The sequence below is a fragment of the Kuraishia capsulata genome, genomic scaffold (assembly GCF_000576695.1).
Source record: "Kuraishia capsulata CBS 1993 genomic scaffold, Kuraishia_capsulata_scaffold_6, whole genome shotgun sequence".
Lineage (NCBI taxonomy): Eukaryota > Fungi > Ascomycota > Pichiomycetes > Pichiales > Pichiaceae > Kuraishia > Kuraishia capsulata.
This window is the reverse complement of record NW_019172955.1, coordinates 1,240,717-1,261,096: the sequence shown is the minus strand read 5'-3', so window position 1 is coordinate 1,261,096 and position 20,380 is coordinate 1,240,717. Positions and strand designations below refer to the sequence as shown.

Here is a 20,380-nt window from a genome sequence, read left to right as displayed (position 1 = left end):
ACAGACACTTCAGGCTTCATCTACAACCACCAAAATCCTACCTTTATCCACAAAGGCTGGACTGCTCCAGAGCTGTTCGTCAGACACAATTTCCGTGGCGGCATCATGGCTAGCATCGCTAGCATTCGTAGAATCCTTGGGATAAAGATGGACGGATAATATAGAGGATCCGTCCAGATCTGACTCGTCAACTCGTTTGAGAACTTGGGTCTTGATATCGGCTAGACTCGAGTTATCAGCAACGACTATTGCAAAAATGTCGTACTTGTAGTAGAATTTCAGCTTAAGCTTCACGTCCGAGGAAGGCATTGGGTCCTTGGCTTGTTGGTTAAAAACCACAGAGGATGAAGAAGAAGACGACGTTTGCCGCTGAGTAGCTCCCGCTATGTTTAGTCCACTCATCCTGTTGGTAAGCTGCGATAATGGTATGGAGTTTCGTTTGACGTTTTCGTACTGCGACATCCTGTCCTGTTGGTATTGCGAGTTCCGCATGGCTATAGATGTGTACAGCTGCTGCTGCTGCTGTTGCTGCTGCTGTTGAGGGTAGTAGTTCTCGTCTGGAGAGTTGCCGCTTCCTGTGTTGGGTAGCACTATTAAGTCTGGCGGAGGTCTCAGAGGATGCACGGGAAGTATATCGTCTGTAGGCGCAAATTGTTTGTCTCCATCTTTCAAGTTGAAAAACGATTGGATCAGTTGAGTACGAGAGATGTACTCTGGGAATCCTACCAATTCCTTCAAGTACCTGTCCAGATCAGGCAGTCTCTTATGACACAGCGACTCGTTTATATCGGCAAGAGGACCTGGTATATACGGCAAAACCCTTGGAACTCCATCGACTTTGCCTGCTTCACGTGGGAAAGCGTTCAGCACCGTCTGGTGGAAGTTGAAAAAGTCCTCGTAGAATCTGCAGAGAGATCTGGTGGACCCATTGGAAAGAGCAACTCTCACTAGGTACCAGTACTTTCCACTCGTATTGGCAAACGACTCAGTGTCCACTTCAGTCACATACAACGAGACCAAGTCGAGCTGGCTCTGGAACCTCTGTTTCTTCATCATCGAGGTCCTGTTGGTGTCCCCTATGGAACCGTTTCTTGAGACGCTCTGATGGGAGTTAGGATAGTCATTTGTCTTTCCTCCAACAACAATTGATCCTGCCTTATATTTAGCATTGAGAACCTTCCACTGCTCCACAGTAGGCAATTCTTCAGTCTCAATCACCTGTCTAACGTTCAACTTGGAAGGCATCCGCGTAGTCATGTCCAAAAGCTGGACGTAACTCACAGGCACCAGGCCAGGCCCACCCAACCTGGTGATAGGTTTGGCTATAAACCATTCAAACGAGTGATGTGCACATATAATGATATTTTCGCCCGCCGTAACACTCAATTCGTCGGATCTCTCGCCCTTAAAGTCATACAGGACCCTCGCATAGAGGATCGTCAAGGACTTTCTCTTGGGAGGAACGGCCAATCCGGGGCCCGGACTTAGAGATTCGTTGATCTCCTCGAGTCTGTTTGACTTCTCCAAAAATTTGAAATGCGAAGTTGGAACAAGACCCTTAAGGTTCTTGTTTGGATCCTGGGCCTCGATCCATTCTTGCGAGGAACTCGCGTTCTCAGCAACAAAAAAGAAATCGCCCTCGTCAAACCCAATCTCACCAGATCGCTGAGGAGTATACGAAAACTTGGCCTGGATCACCTTGGTGTGATTGGCAAAATCATTGGATGAGCTGTTAATCAACGGACTCGAAGCGTACGAGATTGACGAGGCTGACGAAATCGAACGTTGTTTAGGCGTCTTGGGAGACTTTTTATCCTTTGAGGAACGCCTGAATCCAAGCATCGAGCCAATGAGTCGTTAACTTGAAACTATAGCAAAGTGAAAAATGTGGTGATGGAACAATGGTAAAATCAGTTTAAAAAAAATAAAAGAGGTTGGCGTCAGTTGTGTTTCAAGTTCAAATTCTTTTGCCCTTTTCGGACAATTGGGCATTACGCTTGGGAGCGTGGACAATGCCAAAAAATGCCAAAAAATGGCAAAAGAATGGCCAAAGAGATGGAACCCTTGTTAGTTTGGTTGAGTTGGTATCGGGAATTGATTTGGACTGCAGCTAATTTTGGTATATATTTTGTGCTTATTACTTCTTGATCAAGTTTATGAAAAGATTCTATCGAACGATGGCTAGTTTTCACAAGGAATTATTGGTTGCGCAATTGGCTGTCAAAAGAGCCTCCATATTGACCAAGAAGATCAGTGACGAGATTGCTGCAAAGACCACGGGTGGAATCTCCAAAACTGACAAATCACCAGTCACCATTGGCGATTTTGCCGCCCAGGCAATTGTGATCAACTCTATTTTGAAGAATTTCCCCTCGGACGAGGTGGTTGGTGAAGAGGATTCGGACCTCATCAGGCAAACCCCGGGGTTGGGCCAGAACATTCTCGAGCACATCCAAAACGTCCAAAATGAGGATAAATTCTCCAGTGACGTGCTGGGAGAGCTGTCATCCATCGACTCTGTTTGCTCGACTATAGACAAGGGCGACTCCAAGGGAGGAAGCTCGGGACGTATCTGGGCCTTGGACCCTATTGATGGAACCAAGGGTTTTCTTAGAGGCGACCAATTCGCCGTTTGTCTTGCTTTGATTGTCGATGGAGAGGTTCAGCTGGGTGTGATAGGATGTCCTAATTTGCTAGTTGATTTATCTAACCCCTCTGGGAAAAGAGGAGGGCTTTTCAGTGCTATTAGAGGAAGAGGTTCATACTACCAAAACCTGTTCGAGGAGGTGAAACCATTGGATGATCAAAGACGTATATTCTTGAATAACAAGGTCTCTTTTGCCGAGGCCAAGGTGTGCGAAGGCGTTGAGAAGGGCCATTCGTCCCATGAACTTCAGGCTCTCATCAAGGAAGACTTGAACATTGTTTCCAAGTCCTTGAACCTGGATTCGCAGGTGAAATATTGCGCATTGGCAAGAGGCGACGCTGAGATCTACCTGAGATTGCCCAAAGACGTGAACTACCAGGAAAAAATCTGGGACCATGCTGCGGGTAATGTCCTTATCACCGAGGCCGAGGGAGTCGTATCCGATATATATGGAAACTCTCTGGACTTTGGTAAGGGAAGAACGCTCCAATCGCAGGGTATAGTTGCTTCTTCCAAGACTCTCCATGCGGATATAATAAAGACCATCAAGAAGATCATTGGGGAGAATGGCGAAGAGCTGCAAAAATACTGTTGAATTTTGTCAATGACCAAAACATCACGACCTTGCATCACAACTGACCGACCATCTTCACTACAAACTTTCCTTTCTTTTGAGTCATCATGTTCGATATAATTCGTAAATTCATTCCTCCACAGCTTCTTCACCGCCTAGGTCTCTAAGAGCAAGTCCATCGTCATTGCCCAATTCAAATCCTGTAGCCACTGCTACTGGTACTTCCACTGGCCCTTCCACCCCATCATCGTCAAGTTGCACAAGCACCACCTGATCAGCATGCGCAAACAAACCGGTTGATAACAACAGGGTTTTCATTGGCATAAAAACACGTTTCACGAATGTCCATTCCCAAATTGGCTGAAGCACATTGATTCCATTGAACAACGGAGGCACCAGATCGTATCCCAGAAATACCAGATGTCCAGCCAAAATTCCTACACAGCCATCCAGACTACCCTGGTAACCGGCGATGAAGTACCACACACTGTAGAAGGAAAACAAGTAGAGCATGATCAGAATGTACTTGGCCTTTATCGTTACCAACCCCATCATCACATGGTCCCCATTGGGAAATCTTCTCACTGACAAATAGTAGACCGCGAACATGAAATGTGCGTTCAGCAGCGTGTTATCAGTACAATTCAACAAGAAATAAGCAGCAACGTAATTCGACAGCGCCATCAACACAATCAACCAAACGAAACTCCAGGCGTTTTCGTATTTCCTTTCAAGAAAAGTCATCACACTCCCTACCCTCAGCCACGTAAAGGGCAGTTCCCATCGCAGTGCACCATCGTACATGATGCTGGTAAATAATCGATATACTTGTCCATATTTGAATATCTTTGCAAATGACAATCCCCAGTCCGAAGGGTTATTGGAGAATTGGCCACAGCCCACCAGTGAGCAGAAGGCAAAAGACACACCCAGATAAGTCCTTGTCACCGGAGGAATCCCCTGTATAACATCCCATAAATGCCTTTCCATTGAATTGAACAATTTTCGGCTTCACAAACGGTTAGCTTATCAGGCTTTCAGCTCAAAAGAATGGATACCTGTCTAACAGGACCTGATAACGTGTACTTAAAGTTTCAGTAGGCGATGAGATGAGTTGCGCACGACATCATTTGATTATTGATAGAACGAAATTGGCCACCACATAGATAACACTCGCCGCTTGTTCCGAGCAATATTGCTGGAATTTTGCCAGAGGTATCGAGTTTGCATCAATGGATATTGGGAAACGTGTTTCGTTTGAAGGACACGCATGTTGGGACGTGCAAAGTGAAACCATACTGAGACGTCCATACGACTACCTGGCTAACAATCCTGGCAAGCAGAGTATCAGCCTTGTGATCGAATCTTTCAACAGAATTCTTCAGGCGCCGCATGAAAAGCTAGATCTTATTTGTGAGTCTGCTGAGATACTTCACCAGGTTTCTTTGCTCATTGACGATGTTGAAGATTACGCCATGCTGAGAAGAGGCCAACCCACGGCACACATCAAGTTCGGTGTTCCCTCGACGATAAACAGTTCCAGCTATATGATCTTTGTGGTTGCACAGAATTTAATGAGTTTGGAGGAGACTACAGAGGCAAGCAAGCATGTTCAGGAGATATTCACCGAGGAACTGTTGTATCTGCATAGAGGGCAGGGTCTAGACATATATTGGAGAGACGAGCACAAGTGTCCGACCGAGCTGGAGTATCTGAATATGGTTATGGACAAGACTGGTGGCTTGTTCAGAATGGCTGTGCGATTGTTGGAACTCAGTACTTCTGGATTGAAATCCTTTGAAAATTCGAGTCCTCAAACCCTTTCCCCATTAGTTGCAGTGGCCAACGTGATGGGTGCCATCTACCAGATCAGAGATGACTATTTGAACCTGAAGTCTACCAAATACGTATCCAGCAAGGGATTTTGTGAGGATCTCACTGAAGGAAAGTTTTCGTTTCCAGTAATACACTCTTTGGCCACAGGAAAGGATGGAGACAAGTTACTGGAGATCCTCAAATTGCACACGAATGATATCGAGCTGAAGAAACAGGCGTTGAGCTATATGGATAGCACAAACAGTTTCGATTATACCAAGGATACGTTAAGGAATTTGCACGCCAAAGGGAACGAATTGGTGGATAAAGTGGAGCAAATGTACGAATTCCAAGAAGATCCCAAAGTGTACACTACAGGCTTGAGAAAGGTTCTGGCCAAGTTGGCAGATGTTTCCAATGTTTGAGCTTAATTTTGCATGCTAACTATAATTTACTAATCAATATCCATGTCCATGTCATCAATCTCTATCTGTTGTCGTCCCACTGGAGTGGAGGCGTAGTACGAGCCATATTCAGATTCCCAGTTAGGGTTGGGTCTTGATGGAGTTGAGCACTCAGCTACATCCATTGACTCGTCCATGTAGAAGCTGGTATCACCATCATCTGGCACATACACTGAACTCTCACTATTGCGCCATTCGCGTAGATTTTCCAAAACCACCGCCGTCGGATCGTACCATTTCACGAGAGACCAGTATCGCAAGGCATATGCGTCTCTATATATCTCGTTGTCTGTGACCTCCACCTCAAACCCGGATGGAGCCCCTTCATCATTCATATCATTGTTAATGCCCAAGAATTGGGCCGGTTGACTGCGCATCTTCTTTTCTAATTCCCTTTTCTTCTGGGCCGCAACCCTTTCGTAGGAGAATCTCTTCCTTTCAGCTAGGTAGGCCTCGTTGTTGAAACTGGATTCGCTGTTGAATAATTCATTAACCGCCCTTAAATTCGGTATAACAAGTTTCATGGGGTCGATTTCTTCAAATACATTAATTGGCCTTGTGGCGGAATCGTCATAGTCTGGATTCTCTCGCAGGAACTTCTCTATAGACGGTATGACGATTCTATCACTTGTTTGTGAGTTTGCGTAAGCATGCGGTTCGTATGCCGGCAACAAATTATCCTCAGATGATGAAAAAGGCGATGTCGGGCGCGATATGGATTGCCTTCTGCCAGGATCAGAGCCAATGCTCAGACTGGACAGGCTATCTACCAGCCGCTTCTTGAAGGGATGAGAAGATGCTTCCGGAGGGTGCCGCCTTTTGCCAAAAACCCTGTCGTCCATTCTGTGCAATTATGGCTTGAATAGATTTGTCAGCTTTGGTTATTTCTGTGGGAAGAATTCATCACCTCGATGCACAGCCAGATCGTCAGGTAAAGAGATAGTTTCTCGATTCAGACAGAATACGTCTATCTAGATATTTCTAGAATATTAGCGTGCTAAACCAAATCAGACGCCGCATATATGCACGCAGTACCTTGCAGGAGACTGTCAGATCAACTTATTATAAACATATATAAAGATACGAAAAGCCCAGAGATAATCAATATCTATTTCAGGGAATCGGCCAAGACAGAGGCAATAGCAATGGCTTTTTCCTCTTCCAATCTCTTGCAGGCTACCTGAACACAGATGGGAATGCCGTGGTACACTTCGGGGTTATAGGAGTCGTACACCTGTTGGTCTTTCGCGTTTTTTGGCGTGTAGGTTTCGTCCTTTAGATCAATTAGCTTGTCAACCTTGGTAACAGGTACAATTACCACAGAGGAGTCCACAACATTGAATGGGACACTGTAACCCAAAACGGCCGATTCAAATTTGTTCTTCTCAAAGGGAGGAGTGGCCCAGACTGGACAGATAATTGCATCAATTTCCCGACCACTCGCAGTCTTAGAAGCAGATTCTGCCCAAGCAGCTAAGAACTTGGTTTGCAATTCGTATTTCTTGTTGCATAGATCCCACCATTGATTTACGTTGAGGATTTCGGGGAAAGTACTTTCGTCAACCAAGTACTCAACGACAGGGACCACAGGCTCACCAGAAATAGCACATGTATCTCTGATCTCCTGACCTAGATCTGCAGCAAAAATCTTCCCACCAACATCTGAGAATTCTGCTTGTTCCTCAAATTTCCACTCAATTACCTCGTGACCGGCACGCTTCAGAGCAGCAACGCATTCGTCAACAGCTCTCAGCACAGGCGGATTGGGCATAATGCATCCATCGTAAGCCATGACACCAATGGTCAACTTTCTGGTTTTGAACTCAGAAGCATCTCTCCATGGAATTGGCACAACCTTGTGGTCTTGTCTCCAAGGCTCTGCACCAACAACTGTTTGCATAAATAGCTCAATACCCTCTAAAGAAGGCGACAGCGGACCAATCACAGATGGCATGGTGTCTTGACCGGAGTACGAATTTGTGACTCTCAAGTATGGAACACGGCCATGCGAAGGTCTCAGACCATACAAGCCTTGAAAGGCAGAGGGAATACGGATAGACCCTCCAATATCTGTACCAACCCCTAATGGAGAGCCTTGAGCTCCAATCAAGGAACCCTCACCACCAGACGAACCTCCGGATGTCAGGTTGATATTGAGTGAATTAGAGGTGTACCCATGAATATTAGACACAGTCTCAGGTGCCATCATTGCCATTGGTACCGTAGTCTTAACATAAGTGACTGCACCTGCATTCTCCAGAATGGTAGCTAACAGAGCATTCTCAGATTTTGGGTGGTTATAGGTTCCGATGTAACCAATTGAGGAGTCAAAACCCGCAATATCGACTTGATCCTTTAATGAGATAGGAACACCATGTAAAGGACCAACCACTTTTCCGGTTTCCTCCAAAATTTTGTCCAATTCTTTGGCTTTGGCGAGCGCTGCAGGATACCAACTTTCAATAACACAGTTGGTCAGTTGCTGCGCAAGAGCAGCTCTATGGAAAAAGGCCTTGGCAACTTCATATGAGGTCAATTCGCGAGAAGCAATCACCTTGGCAAGAGTAGGGGCATCCAATGAAGTAATTTTTTTCTCAGAGTCAGGAACGAGGGTGTCTATAAACTCTTTGGCATTGATGAAGCCTTCAGCTAGCATCTTGTCCTTCAGAGTCTTGTCTCTCCATTCTTCCGGAATATTCTGATACAGCTTTTCCTGAATTTCAGCAGGGAAGGTTTTCCAGTCAGGAGCAGTCATTTGGTGATCTAATACGAGATTAATAAGGATTCGAGGAAATGGAGCGTATTCTGATCAAAGTTCTGATCAAAGGGTCCTTTAAATGCTATTTGTTGACTTACTAAACGAAGGGAATAGTTTCAAAAGATTGGTAAAATGTTATCTCAGTCTTAAGTATGTTGACTACCTACAAGAAAACAATAAATACCATGGAGGATCAGAATTTTTCAGACCTTAAAGACACCCTCCTGCACATTAATGTGTAGGAGTTGGTTATCACTGCGGGGCCACCCCCATCTTGCGGATCTCGGATCTCGGATCTGGCGACGGAAGTCGAGCTCCTTTGGGGTATAGCGGCTCGAATGGATCAGATAAGATCACAAGATTTTGTCAGGTTAATTTTGGCTTACAATTCATTTAGACCTTAATTGAGCGGATACGCTTTAAACGTCATCAGGGGTTATGCAATGCAACCATGATCTGATCGAATGCGAAATAGAGACAGATCAGCAACCTACCGGCCACAACGAGAAGCATATGCAAATCACACTCTAAGTGGTTCAATCTCGCTTTTTGAAATGCTGAAGGGGTGATTTTGACGCGCATTTTCTTGCAGATCTTGAATGAGAAGCTCATAGCGCCAAGAGGAAATCGTTTGAAACATACGGCGCTCCAGGCAATCCAGGATGTACTCTCACCCATGAACTCTGTCCCTTCGCTTGGAGTGACTAACGATAGTTAGGGGTGTGTTACTCTATAAACTTTGCGCCCGAAATTCCCCAATCGAACGAAATCAGTGGGTTTCAAATTGCATGACACTATCTCATACACTAAAACCGGCAAACTTTCGGATGTCGGATGTCGGATCAACATGTCCCAAAGTGGTAAATTTTCCTTCATGCAAGCCTCTTATCTTTCCTTATCGCATGCATTTATCGGATACCTTCTCGGTGGGGGGCTTCTCTGCAGTTTTTGAGCAATGTTCCCGATCATGGTACATACAAAGGGGTTAGCCAACTGATATAATTCTGGTTAAAAAGATAAGGATTCGAACTCCATTTATAGCCTGCAAAGCGCTGTCCTCTCAAAGACATCTATGGCCGGTCTTCCTGATCATCTATAGCAAAGACTCCATCGAAAACATGGTTGAACCTATTCTTTCTCAAGGCTACGGCTACGGCTTTGCCCTTGGGCTTGGCGCAGCCTTCGCAATACTGATGGTCTCCATCTCTAAGTCCCTTTCTGTCTACATGGGTCAGGTGCAAAATTCTGAGAGATTTTCTACAGCTTCCCGTAGTGTCAAGTCTGGTCTTATAGCCTCTTCCACTGTATCAGCATGGACTTGGCCTGCAACCCTTCTCTCATCAGGAAGCTGGTCCTACTCACATGGAATTATGGGAGGATGGGTTTATGGTGTTAGTGGTGCCATACAAATTACTCTGTTTCTGTTTCTGGCTATTCAGATCAAAAGATACGCTCCAAGCATCCACACCGTTTCCGAATGCTTCTATATCAGGTTCGGAAAAGTTGGTCATTGGTGCTTCTTATTTTATTGTGTTGCAACCAATGTGTTAATCTCGTCGCTGCTGTTGTTAGGTGGTTCTCAAGGATTCGCAGCTGCTACTGGTATGCATGTTGTTGCGGCCTCTTTCTTGCTGCCTCTTAATGTGGTGATATACACTGCTTTGGGTGGTTTGAAAGCAACTTTTATTTCCGACTGGATCCACACGGTAATTATTTACATCATCCTATTGGTATCCTGTTACACCATCTATTGCTCGTCAAGTCTAATCGGATCTCCAGGAAAAATGTACGATCTGCTGATCGAAGCTCAAGATGTTTTTCCATCTGCAAGTGGAAAGAGCTACGTCAACTTCCACGATAAGTCTATGATCATGCTCACGTGGAGTGTTTGTATTGGTGGTCTTTCTTCTGTATTTGGTGACCCAGGATACTCTCAGAGGGCCATTGCTTCCGACTCATCGTCTGTTTTTTGGGGTTACTTGATGGGAGGTATCTGCTGGTGGATCATTCCATTTGCACTTGGATCTTCCGGTGGTTTAGCCTGCAGAGCTCTGCTCACAAACCCTGCTTCTGTGACTTATCCAAACGCTCTTAGCGATGCCGAAGTTGATGCTGGAATGCCTGTGGTGTATGGTCTGTATGCAATTTTTGGATCACCTGGTGCAGCCATGGCCCTGGTAATGCTTTTTATGTCTGTCACTTCGGCCACTTCAGCTGAATTGATTGCATTTTCATCAGTTTCAACTTACGACATTTACAGAACATACATTAACCCTCAAGCAACCGGCAAACAACTTGTGAGGGCTTCCCACATTGCAGTGGTCTCTTTTGGCCTGGGTATGGGTGTGCTATCTGTGGTCTTCAACTACATTGGTGTAACCACTGGTTGGATGCTAAGTTTTATTGGCATTATTTTAACTCCAGAGGTCTCAGCAGTTTCTTTAATGCTATTCTGGCCAAAGATGACAAAGCTGGGTTTAATCATCGGCGCTCCCCTTGGTACTCTCACAGGAATAGCTTGTTGGATAGGTGCTACCTATGTCTATGCGGACCACGTCATCAACAAAGACACTGTGATGACCACCGCCGCAACTTTGATTGGAAACTTGGTAGCTTTTGGAGCCGGCACAATCTACATGGTGGTGATCTCCTATTTAAAACCAGACCCAGAACCCTTCGACTTGAGTGCCCTCGGACGTGGAGTCCAGGCTGGTGATGATGTTGATAAGGAAGAGATGGAGCACATGGATATCAGCGATAAACAAAAGAAAACGCTGACAACTCAATCTTATGCCTCGCTTATTATCAACGTCGTTATAGTGTTAGGTATCTATATTTTGCAGGTTGTGGCTATGTATGGTGTTGAGGATGAGCTCAGCAAGAAGTCATTCACCGGCTTTATTGTGGTCATGCTCATTTGGTTGTTATTGGCTGCCCTCTATATTATCCTTTTCCCATTGTGGCAGGGCCGCAAGTCGCTTATGTTCGTCTTCCCTAGACTTCTGAGACTGAAGAAAGGTGGTTCCGTTCTCGTCACTGAGCCAGCAGAGAGTCAATCAAGCATAGACATCGAAGCACCCAAGGGCCCTGAGGTAAAGACTGAAGTCGCCAGTCTCTAGATTCCTTTCTCATTTGTCCATTTCTTTATAACAGAGTCATTTTAAAAATTATTTTTCCAACCTCAAGTCTGATACAATCAGCCATCCTGCAGCAGCTCTGCATTCCACAGAACAGAATTCAGATCTGCAATTGCGGAGAACCGTGAATGGGTGGGGCGTGTGCCAATCAAGATCCAGAACGCGTTGGAGGACCCTCAAAGCGCTTTCCAAAGATGAATTTGCCTAATGGATGGCGATTTGAACCAAGCCAATTCGGCGTGAAACCTGGATCAGAAAACTCAAAGATCAATCTTTTTTTCAGAATAGCATTACTATAGGCTCTCAATTGTTTTTTTTCAACACCGGATCGCCGTTGCTAATCACTCATTTCCAGCTCCTGCATCATCACTCGTCCGTTCACTTTTGCATTGTCACGTTTGTCTTCCGTGTCTTCTTCGCGCCCACATTCGCATCTTGTTTATGAGGCATTCATAAATGGTGCTTGACTCATCCCAAAACAGTGGTCATCTGACGGGTTCAGGTGGCCATCTGCCACCATCACCACATTCCAAGTCCGGCGACAGATCACAGCGACCTTCCAGTTCCTCTTCGACTGAAGAGCTGAAAGCCGCTTCCCAAGCAGTGGAACAGGAGATAAATGTTGTGCGTGCTTTGAAGAGACTTTCGATAGGCAATTCGCTGGATTTTGATCCTGATCTACCTTTCAATGAGACGGAGTATGGCGAAGTCAATTACCTAAACTTGCAGCAGCAGCAGTCTGATGAAATTCTCAATGATCTCAACAATGATCCTTACGAATATGACTCCGATAGCGTGTTATCAGCCTCCAATAAGCTGATGTGGGTTCCTGCAAACGCGCATCCAAATTTGGCACCTGAAAATTTCAGAAAACATGTGCAAAGCACCGTGAACGAGATCACTGAGCAGTTGAACAACAACCGGTCTGGAGAGTTATCCAGAAGAGGATCATTGAGGCGAAGTGGAAGCAGAGGTAATTCACTCACGCAGCACGGAAGGAGGCCTTCCATCAAGCAACTGACTGAGGAGTTGGAAAGCTTATCGAAAATGGCAGGATTGGATTCAACTGATGCTATCACGCTGGCCAGAACTCTCTCCTCGTCGACACTGGGGTTCACTTCTGCTGAGAAGAATGCATATTCTACGACACAAGGCGAATCGCAGTCATCTTCAGTTCCTAACGAACCTAAGACTGATGAAATGGACGAGATTTTCCTCCCAAGCGAGGAGCACAGCCAGCTGCGAAGGAGCAGGTGGACAACTTATAGAAGAGGTGGTTCTGGCAGGTTCAGTGGTAGATCTCCTGTATCTCCAACTTTGGGCCCGGAAGCGGATACACAATCTGCAGAGCCATTGCAGCACCGTCCGCGTACTCCATTGCGTGGAAGAGAACCTCTTGACATGTTGAATGACCACAAGGAAATTTCTGAAAATGCTTATTTGGATCATACCTTGCCCGTTGATGCAGATATCGTCAAACCCGATTTGAGTCTAGGTCCTCGCACAGCTCCTCCTTCGCAGAATCCACCTCCCAAGCCAGTCTTGCGAAGAGCAACACCATCGGAAATCATACAGGATAAACCGTTACCACCACCTCCGGTAGAGAAACAAAAGTTGAAGAAGAAAAAGTCATACGGAATCTTGTCTGGATCGTCATCGTCCGCACCTTCTTCTCCTGGAGGGCAGAAAAAGAAGAGCAGTTGGGGCTGGCTCAAGGACAGGCACAGTTCTCAGAGCTCTTCTGAAAGCATAGCCTCGGATAAAACCGATGCTGAGCTTCCGCAGATACCAATTGAAGCAGAACGACTATCTCTCGATTCAGCCCGCGAGCAGAATCTGGTGGACCAGAAAGAGTCTTATTCCTCAACAGGGCACTCCAGAAACCGCCATAAGGGCGTGAGCATAACACAGCAAAGACCTTTATTGACATCACAGAAGAAATTGGAACCTGAGCTCAAAGAGAAGGAAAAGGAGCCTGATAAGGAAACCATGAGAGAAGCAACCAAGAAGAGTATTTCCAAGTTGTTCAGAAGAAAGGCAAGTGGTTCCGTTTCCAGCCCTGAAATTTCACCAGCAGAAGATATTCCTAGTGATTATGAGCGTGTCTCGCCGTCCTTGGAACCCGTGGAACCTGAAGTGATATCAAGAATTTCTAAGCCCACAAAACAGGCAAAATCATTTACCGAAAGGCCCGTTGACTCCAATTCTCCTGCAGAACACCAACGCTTCACGCTTGATCCTAGGGGTACTTCCAACCCATCCGAGCAAATAGGGAAGCCAGAGGAACCTCAAACGCCCTCAGTGGGAGAGAGAGAGCTTCTGAAATCAACGCTGAAGATAGAAGACCGATCCAATAGGAAGCCAAATGCCCCATTGGAATATACAGACTCTGCCTTCGGATTCCCATTACCACCTGCATCTCAATCGACTCTGGTGATGTTAGATTACAGGTTTCCTATTCATGTGGAAAGAGCAATATATCGTCTATCTCATGTGAAGCTTGCAGATGCCCGCAGACCATTGAGGCAACAGGTGCTTCTATCGAACTTCATGTATGCCTACCTCAATCTGGTGAACCACACTCTGTATCTTCAGCAGGTTCCCGATCAGGCAAATGGCCCTGAATTGTCTATAGAGGACAAAATGATGATGGGACAGGCTGAACTAGGTGTTTCACAGAATTATGACTCCATACCTGATGCTCAGATCTACGACGACGAAGAGATATACTTTGAAGCAAATTGATTATGTGTCAAATCTCTGTCAAGTACACTATTTATTCCCGGTTTTATTCTTATTTTCTGTTCCTAAGAAGAATGCTGAGTGAGTGGATATAGTAGATCTTTGAATCCCACGATACCCAGTGCTAACATCAAGTAGTACGCTAGCTGGAGATCTCTGCTGGCCTCGATCCGAAGATCAGGAAAACCCTGAAAATTGCAATAAATATGGGCAAAAATGCATGGCCAAACAGATGCAGTTCTTACAAACACAAAATTTGTGAATAATCCAAATATAGAGGTGAATGCCAGTTGGAAAACTGTGGTAGCTGCTATGGCCACAGCAGAGTGTCTGCCTGATCTGTGGAGTTCAATGGCATGATGGACATGGGCGAACCCAAATAGCAAGGGAGTCACAGACAAGGCTTTCGTGAATGATATTTCATTTGACCTGACAAATGGTAGAAAAATCGACATGATCACCGAAGAGTATATGAACTCCTCTGTGGCCGGTGAAACTATGTAGTCTCTCAGAGACTGAAAATCTGTAAAGGTTGTGATAAGATCTTCCCTAACCGCTCCAAAGACTGAGCCTGTAAGAAAGCAATCATATAGATAGTGCCAAGTAGGGCCAATAAAAAGCACTGAAACAAGTGCTAGTACTTTGAATGTATCGAATGCTGTTGCAATCAGATTGCGAACATCAAACTGAACAGATGTACCAACCACGAGACCTGGTATGACGCCCAACTTGGATAGTCCTTCAAGCCAGCTAGTGGCTTCCAGTCTTGCCAAAAATAACGGAGAGAATACCAAATGGAACAGACTCACCGCAGAAACAGCCTTCATCCTTCTTTTCATCACATCATGGTCGTTCCTCGATGTTACAGCGCGGTTTGACTGACCAACATATATGGATAACGGATATGATGCAGACACGAATACCGCATAAATAATTGCGACTCTCAGTTCCATTGAATATCTTTATATGATTTCAGAGCCCATCCTGTTGGGAACGGTAACTATCATGGAACTGTATAAAGCTTGATTTTTCAGCAAGATGCATCTTCTCCAGGTCTTCTGGTTGAGATGACCCAAAAGGGTAACATTATTTAATTTGGTGAAACTACTGATAACCTTATTAGTGAGACATTCGTTAATCATTGATTTATTCAATTGGATGGCTTATATAGCTCGTAATGCACCAAATATCTATGGAAAGATATTCATGAATCTTCTATGTTTTTAATTGTAGATCTCAATAGGTGGAAGCGTGTCGGTCTTGTAGAACCAATTCTGAGAGTCCATCTCCCTCGATAACCAATTTAGGGGGAATTGCACCAGATGCCCTCTGATATTACCCAGTAGCTTCTCTGCAGTCTCCTTATCGTAAATTGTACCTGAAGTCTCGTGCGGTGATTTGTTGAACATTTCGAGAGCTGCCACCTTTTCACGTCTCAGCCTTGCCCTTGGGTCAACCTCTGAGTGGCCGTCAGATTTCACGGTATCACTTGAGGCCGGGTTCGAATATGCCTCCTGCTTCCTATTGGTAGCTGCTGATCCATCTGCAGCTTCTTCAGAAGTGTGCAAATTCTTAGCCACTTGAGCTTCGCAAAAAGCCATCTGTAATCGTCCAAACTCTTTGTATTGATTCCAGGTGACAACATTGTCGTCGGGTTGGGAGTGGAAAACCATACGATAAATCATCGTGTTTCTCATGGCTTGAGGCAACCATGTCCCTTCGTAAAAGTCAACATCCAGGGGATCTTCAAATGCATACGGATCAATTACAGGCTGAGCTCTTGGCAATGCGTTCGTCATCAAGTCCTTGATCATAGAGTCACTCAGCGAGACAACAGAATAGAACGACGCAGACGGGTTCGATTCGGCTGCTGGAGTAGAGCTATTATTTTCAGGTGGTGGAGTCCCTATCATGTCCGGAGAGTGGGTTACCCTAACATGATCTGAAGTAGTCCCATCACTGGATCTGTTCTTGTGAGACCGAGCCAGGTTGCACTCAATTTCCGCATCTCGTTTCTCCCTAGCAGCTGTTGCCTGAAGGTATGAAATTCTTCTCAACATATCCCATCTCTCTTTGTTTTGAGAGTCTATGCTGCGACCAGGTTCATCTGTTTCCAAAACCTCTAAAAGCTGCTGAGTGCAAGGAATGTATGGAATTCTGTTTTCATCCAGCTCCGCTTCGCTTGCCCATTTCAGCAAAAGCCTCGAAATGTTCTTTTTAGAAGCCTCGTACGATTTGCCCTTGAAATTATCATCACCATCGCCATCCACCTTCTGATTATGCTCATCTTGATGGTCGGCGATACGGCTGTCGGTGGAGAATGGTTTCTTTTCTCTTATGCCAACATTTTCAAAGCCAGCTCGGTTGTTGAAGGATGTATATAGAGGAAATGCAGGAAGGTCGTCTTCTTCAGCCTCCACATCCTCGAATTCTTGATCACAGAACCTCTTGAAATCATCTTCCATTTGCTTGCCGCTGACTTTAAGGTTTTTGGATGAAATGAACTTGGTCCAGCGCTCAGTCCCGTTCGTGAAACCAAGCACGTGTCTGGCAGCAAGCTCAACCATTGCAGATAATTCAGAGCTGAAGGTGGAATCGAAGTCTCCCGTTGCCGCCTTCAAACCGCTCTCAGTCTTTGCAAACTCCTCCATCTTGGAAAACTTCCTCTCGACTAGATCAAGCATATCCACGTCTATTCCCAAATGCTCGCGCATAAGCCTCATCCTCAAGGAGTGTGCGAACTTTGCCGCAAGATATGGCTCACCATTCATTGTGGTTTCCACCATGGCCTTGTCTCTCACTACCGCCGCAACTTCGGAGTCTCTGCTTCCACGCATCGATCTTTCATTAATGTTGGCAGATCCAATTATGGCCACACGATCATCCACAATCATGGTTTTTGCATGGACATACAACTGTTCAGTTACTAAGTTGCGATCTTTTCCAATACGACCCCATTTCCGCAGTGAGTAGAATTGAATATACTCCAGTGGCCTAATCCCCAATTTCTCCAGCTTTGCAAAAATAGAAGTCTGGCCCTGCGAAATAGACATGTATTGACAGTGCATGATCACACGAACGGAAGAACCTTCTCTGGTATCAACTTCTGCTTCAAATCCAGGCATCAGAGGAATAACAATGACCGCCTTCCATGGCTTGCCTTCAAGATAAGCCCTGTGGATTCTGTCTACCAACGCATCACCTATTCTGTTCTTTATGACAATATTGTCCCAGGCCGCAGAAGTGATGAAAAACTGATTTTCGATGTAAACGAAATGCTCACTGGTCTCAATCAGCTTTAAATATGCATTTTGTATACTCTGCTCATGGTCCTTCAATCCAAGCGACCAATTACAAGACGATCTCAACAGTTGAATCTCACAGGTTCCTTCAAACCCCAGATTTTTGATTTCTTCCTCAGTAATCTCAGGAGGGGGTAACAGAAGAGGGGTTGGTCTAGACGGTCTCTTTGTCCTCAGAAGATAATTCCAACGCTGTACAAAATGTCTTGATAAGTCTCTTGCGACCTGACCGCAAGACATCATATGAACGTCGTGCCATGGCATCCGCGGAACTGTGTTTCTGTCGTACATATCTTCAAATGGTTTGTCTAGCTCCCAAAAGTCCTTTACTCTTGGATTAGAATAATCTTTTCCGGGGAATATCTGAGTCTTCACGCCCTCCTCCTGATCAGAATTTTGGCCATTCTCGAAAGCTCCCTCGCGGTCGTCTGTAAGTACATGATCTGGGGTATCGTATCTACCATAGCAGAGATCAATGCCACCCATGAAGCAAATGTTGTGGTCGATAACCAAGAGCTTCTCGTGATGAGCCCAGAAGTAAATGTTTTGAATGAACTGATTAGGAGAACGCAAGACATGGATGTTTGGGTGAAGGTTCAACAATGAGTGCTTAGTCCACATGGAGTCTGTGACAACAGTGTTTCCAACATTCCGGTAAACAATGACAAAGATCTTCACACCCTCTTCTGCCTTCCGCTTCAATATCCGATCGATTCTCCATTGTTGGTTCCCATTGGGTGGCCGTCTGAGGTATAACTCGGGAGATAACCACCAATCATGTATGTATATGACATCTTTGGCCATCTCCATGGCACTGCTTGCGGCCCAGAAATAGTCACGAGCATCAACAAACCATTGTGCAAAGCATTTGTCCCTCACTGGGGCAAAACTGCTAAAACGATGAGGCTGAGACCAGATGCATTTCTCACGCATCGTCTCAATAGAACGGTACCACTGTCTCAACTGAGTCTCATTACGAGTTCCCACTTGCAGAGAACGTTCTCCATTCGAGAGAGTCATAGTCACCCATGGCCTCTTTGTATCTTTGGTGTCGTAGTCTTCATCATCATCGCTCTCCATTTCCTCGAGCGGTTTATCAAAATCCGAATGAGAATGAATTTTGAAAGAGGAATCGACCAAAAATACCTCGAGAGGCGTTGTAGAGTGGATTTCGGAAACATAGATAATATACCCAAGTCGAACCACCACCCACTTCGGTGTATGTCTCACCACCATGGCCTTCAGCTCCATTGGCTTCCAGTGGCCAACGTTCCAGCCTTGTGCTTTAGATTTTGTCAAAATCGTAAGATATCCTTGCTTTCCGTTGAAATCGTTTTCCGTGGAAAGCAAGACACCAATGGGAGAAAGTTGCAAAAAACGGAACACCTTATTGCAATACGGCTTCAAAGTCATTGCCTGAAAGAGATCCCTCAGGTATCTTTCAATCAAAATTCGGTACTGCTCATGAACTTCTTGAACGGTCGGGAGCACAGAATTGTTTGCCCCGCTGTGATGATGTCTCACTCTGTGCACAAGGTGACTAAACTGAGAAGATAGGTCTGAATAGACACTTCCAGCATCGTCAAAGTTTTCAGTTGTGGATCTACGAATGGCATCAGCACTCGATTGATTTGGTGCCATGCTGTGTCTGTGATCACGGTTGTACAGCCTGAGATCAACGGGGAACCTGGGGAACCTCGGCAAGTCGTTGTCTCTCACCGCCCTCAGATTACCTGCTCTGTAGATACCAATGTTGTACTTTATGTTTTGGTTGAGCTTGAAGATGTTCTTGGAGGTCTTGTGGATAGTCCATTTTAGTCTTCTTGGGCCGACTCCGTACTCCAGGTCTATTCTGTAGATCCTGTTTTTGGTCCAGTCGTCTTTTGTGACATCTGTCAATCTGAATCCCAACATTTGTAAGAGAAGAGGAGCTCTTCTCACTGCTCTGTCATCCTTCAAGAACATTGTAGCTGTAAATAGTGCAGTTGTGGATCCAGAAATCAGTGCTGATATCAATTCCTGAGCTCTGTGCATGGCTGCTATATCTGTCACTCCATCTTCATCCGGACCCATTTCCAATGCTGAATGTACCACAGTCTTGGGCTTTCGCCTCATCAACTTCCTAAAGTTGAAATCAGGATTCAAACTCAACCTCTTGAAATTTCTCTCTGGGTCGTTTCCGGGATGTGACTGTGTGGTTTTCACATACTTTTTGGAATGGACACTGTGGATAGAAGGGCGCGGGCGACTTTGTGAGAATGAATCGTCATTGGTTTCTGGGTTTTTCGGGTCAAAATGCGAAGAAAGTGGCCGCGGATGTGGTGTTGAATTTGAGTCGTCGCCGTTGGCAAGCTCGTGACCATTGTGTTGCTGGTCTGGTGAGCTTGGCAGTGATTGAGAAGACCTCCTGCTTTCTCGCAAGCCATTATCTTCGGCCTCGCCGAAATGAAAACTGAATTTATTCGGAAAATACCCTGGTTCCTCGTATGTTGGTCCCTCCTCTCCTTGATCGTTTCTTGGAGCTTCATCAGGCCTGTTCTGGGTGTTTTCCTTCAGTGGTCCGTTATCGGCCTCATCATCCTGTTTCAACTGAGAAGGTTCCACGTTGTCTTGTCGCGAAGACAGCACCGATCGTATGACATCCATTAGGAATGAGATTCGTACCGAGGAAACAATTCAGAGAAATAACCCCGAGAATTTGACGTAAAGAAGATCTGAATCTTGCTTGCGTTATAGATGTGCTCGTTTAATGTTCTGATGGTATCCACACACCCACAACAGCATTTCCGTGTTGTACGTCCGGCACGTTGAACGTGTGGCGATGATAATGGTTATGCCACTACTGTTTCAATTGCTCGCTCCGAGGTTTCGAGAACAGACATGCGGCTCTCAGTGTCTGTGAATGGGACCACAACTAAGAATTGAAGTTTGAGAGCTTCAT

The 20,380-nt window shown here is 45.4% G+C and overlaps 10 protein-coding genes across 10 annotated transcripts; 4 read left to right on the top strand and 6 right to left on the bottom strand.

Annotated features, from left to right (window-relative positions):
* Positions 1-9: 9 nt before the first annotated feature.
* On the bottom strand, positions 10-1,842 carry KUCA_T00005422001 (uncharacterized protein; the record flags this gene model as incomplete). Its single annotated transcript, XM_022600616.1, has 1 exon — positions 10-1,842. One exon carries the CDS (start codon positions 1,840-1,842, stop codon positions 10-12), a length of 1,833 nt encoding a protein of 610 aa, XP_022461420.1.
* A 314-nt stretch (positions 1,843-2,156) lies between these two features.
* KUCA_T00005421001 (uncharacterized protein) lies at positions 2,157-3,242 on the top strand (the record flags this gene model as incomplete). Its single annotated transcript, XM_022600615.1, has 1 exon — positions 2,157-3,242. One exon carries the CDS (start codon positions 2,157-2,159, stop codon positions 3,240-3,242), a length of 1,086 nt encoding a protein of 361 aa, XP_022461419.1.
* A 108-nt stretch (positions 3,243-3,350) lies between these two features.
* On the bottom strand, positions 3,351-4,211 carry KUCA_T00005420001 (uncharacterized protein; the record flags this gene model as incomplete). Its single annotated transcript, XM_022600614.1, has 1 exon — positions 3,351-4,211. One exon carries the CDS (start codon positions 4,209-4,211, stop codon positions 3,351-3,353), a length of 861 nt encoding a protein of 286 aa, XP_022461418.1.
* Positions 4,212-4,453: 242 nt separating this feature from the next.
* Positions 4,454-5,461, top strand: KUCA_T00005419001 (uncharacterized protein; the record flags this gene model as incomplete). The annotated part of the gene is made up of 1 exon (XM_022600613.1): positions 4,454-5,461. The coding sequence occupies one exon, from the start codon at positions 4,454-4,456 to the stop codon at positions 5,459-5,461; it is 1,008 nt and encodes a 335-aa protein (XP_022461417.1).
* Positions 5,462-5,490: 29 nt separating this feature from the next.
* Positions 5,491-6,342, bottom strand: KUCA_T00005418001 (uncharacterized protein; the record flags this gene model as incomplete). Its single annotated transcript, XM_022600612.1, has 1 exon — positions 5,491-6,342. The coding sequence occupies one exon, from the start codon at positions 6,340-6,342 to the stop codon at positions 5,491-5,493; it is 852 nt and encodes a 283-aa protein (XP_022461416.1).
* A 266-nt stretch (positions 6,343-6,608) lies between these two features.
* KUCA_T00005417001 (uncharacterized protein) lies at positions 6,609-8,255 on the bottom strand (the record flags this gene model as incomplete). Its single annotated transcript, XM_022600611.1, has 1 exon — positions 6,609-8,255. The coding sequence occupies one exon, from the start codon at positions 8,253-8,255 to the stop codon at positions 6,609-6,611; it is 1,647 nt and encodes a 548-aa protein (XP_022461415.1).
* A 1,121-nt stretch (positions 8,256-9,376) lies between these two features.
* KUCA_T00005416001 (uncharacterized protein) lies at positions 9,377-11,377 on the top strand (the record flags this gene model as incomplete). The annotated part of the gene is made up of 1 exon (XM_022600610.1): positions 9,377-11,377. The coding sequence occupies one exon, from the start codon at positions 9,377-9,379 to the stop codon at positions 11,375-11,377; it is 2,001 nt and encodes a 666-aa protein (XP_022461414.1).
* Positions 11,378-11,851: 474 nt separating this feature from the next.
* KUCA_T00005415001 (uncharacterized protein) lies at positions 11,852-14,140 on the top strand (the record flags this gene model as incomplete). Its single annotated transcript, XM_022600609.1, has 1 exon — positions 11,852-14,140. The coding sequence occupies one exon, from the start codon at positions 11,852-11,854 to the stop codon at positions 14,138-14,140; it is 2,289 nt and encodes a 762-aa protein (XP_022461413.1).
* A 62-nt stretch (positions 14,141-14,202) lies between these two features.
* On the bottom strand, positions 14,203-15,090 carry KUCA_T00005414001 (uncharacterized protein; the record flags this gene model as incomplete). The annotated part of the gene is made up of 1 exon (XM_022600607.1): positions 14,203-15,090. One exon carries the CDS (start codon positions 15,088-15,090, stop codon positions 14,203-14,205), a length of 888 nt encoding a protein of 295 aa, XP_022461412.1.
* Positions 15,091-15,360: 270 nt separating this feature from the next.
* On the bottom strand, positions 15,361-20,085 carry KUCA_T00005413001 (uncharacterized protein; the record flags this gene model as incomplete). The annotated part of the gene is made up of 1 exon (XM_022600606.1): positions 15,361-20,085. One exon carries the CDS (start codon positions 20,083-20,085, stop codon positions 15,361-15,363), a length of 4,725 nt encoding a protein of 1,574 aa, XP_022461411.1.
* Between the last annotated feature and the right edge of the window lie 295 nt (positions 20,086-20,380).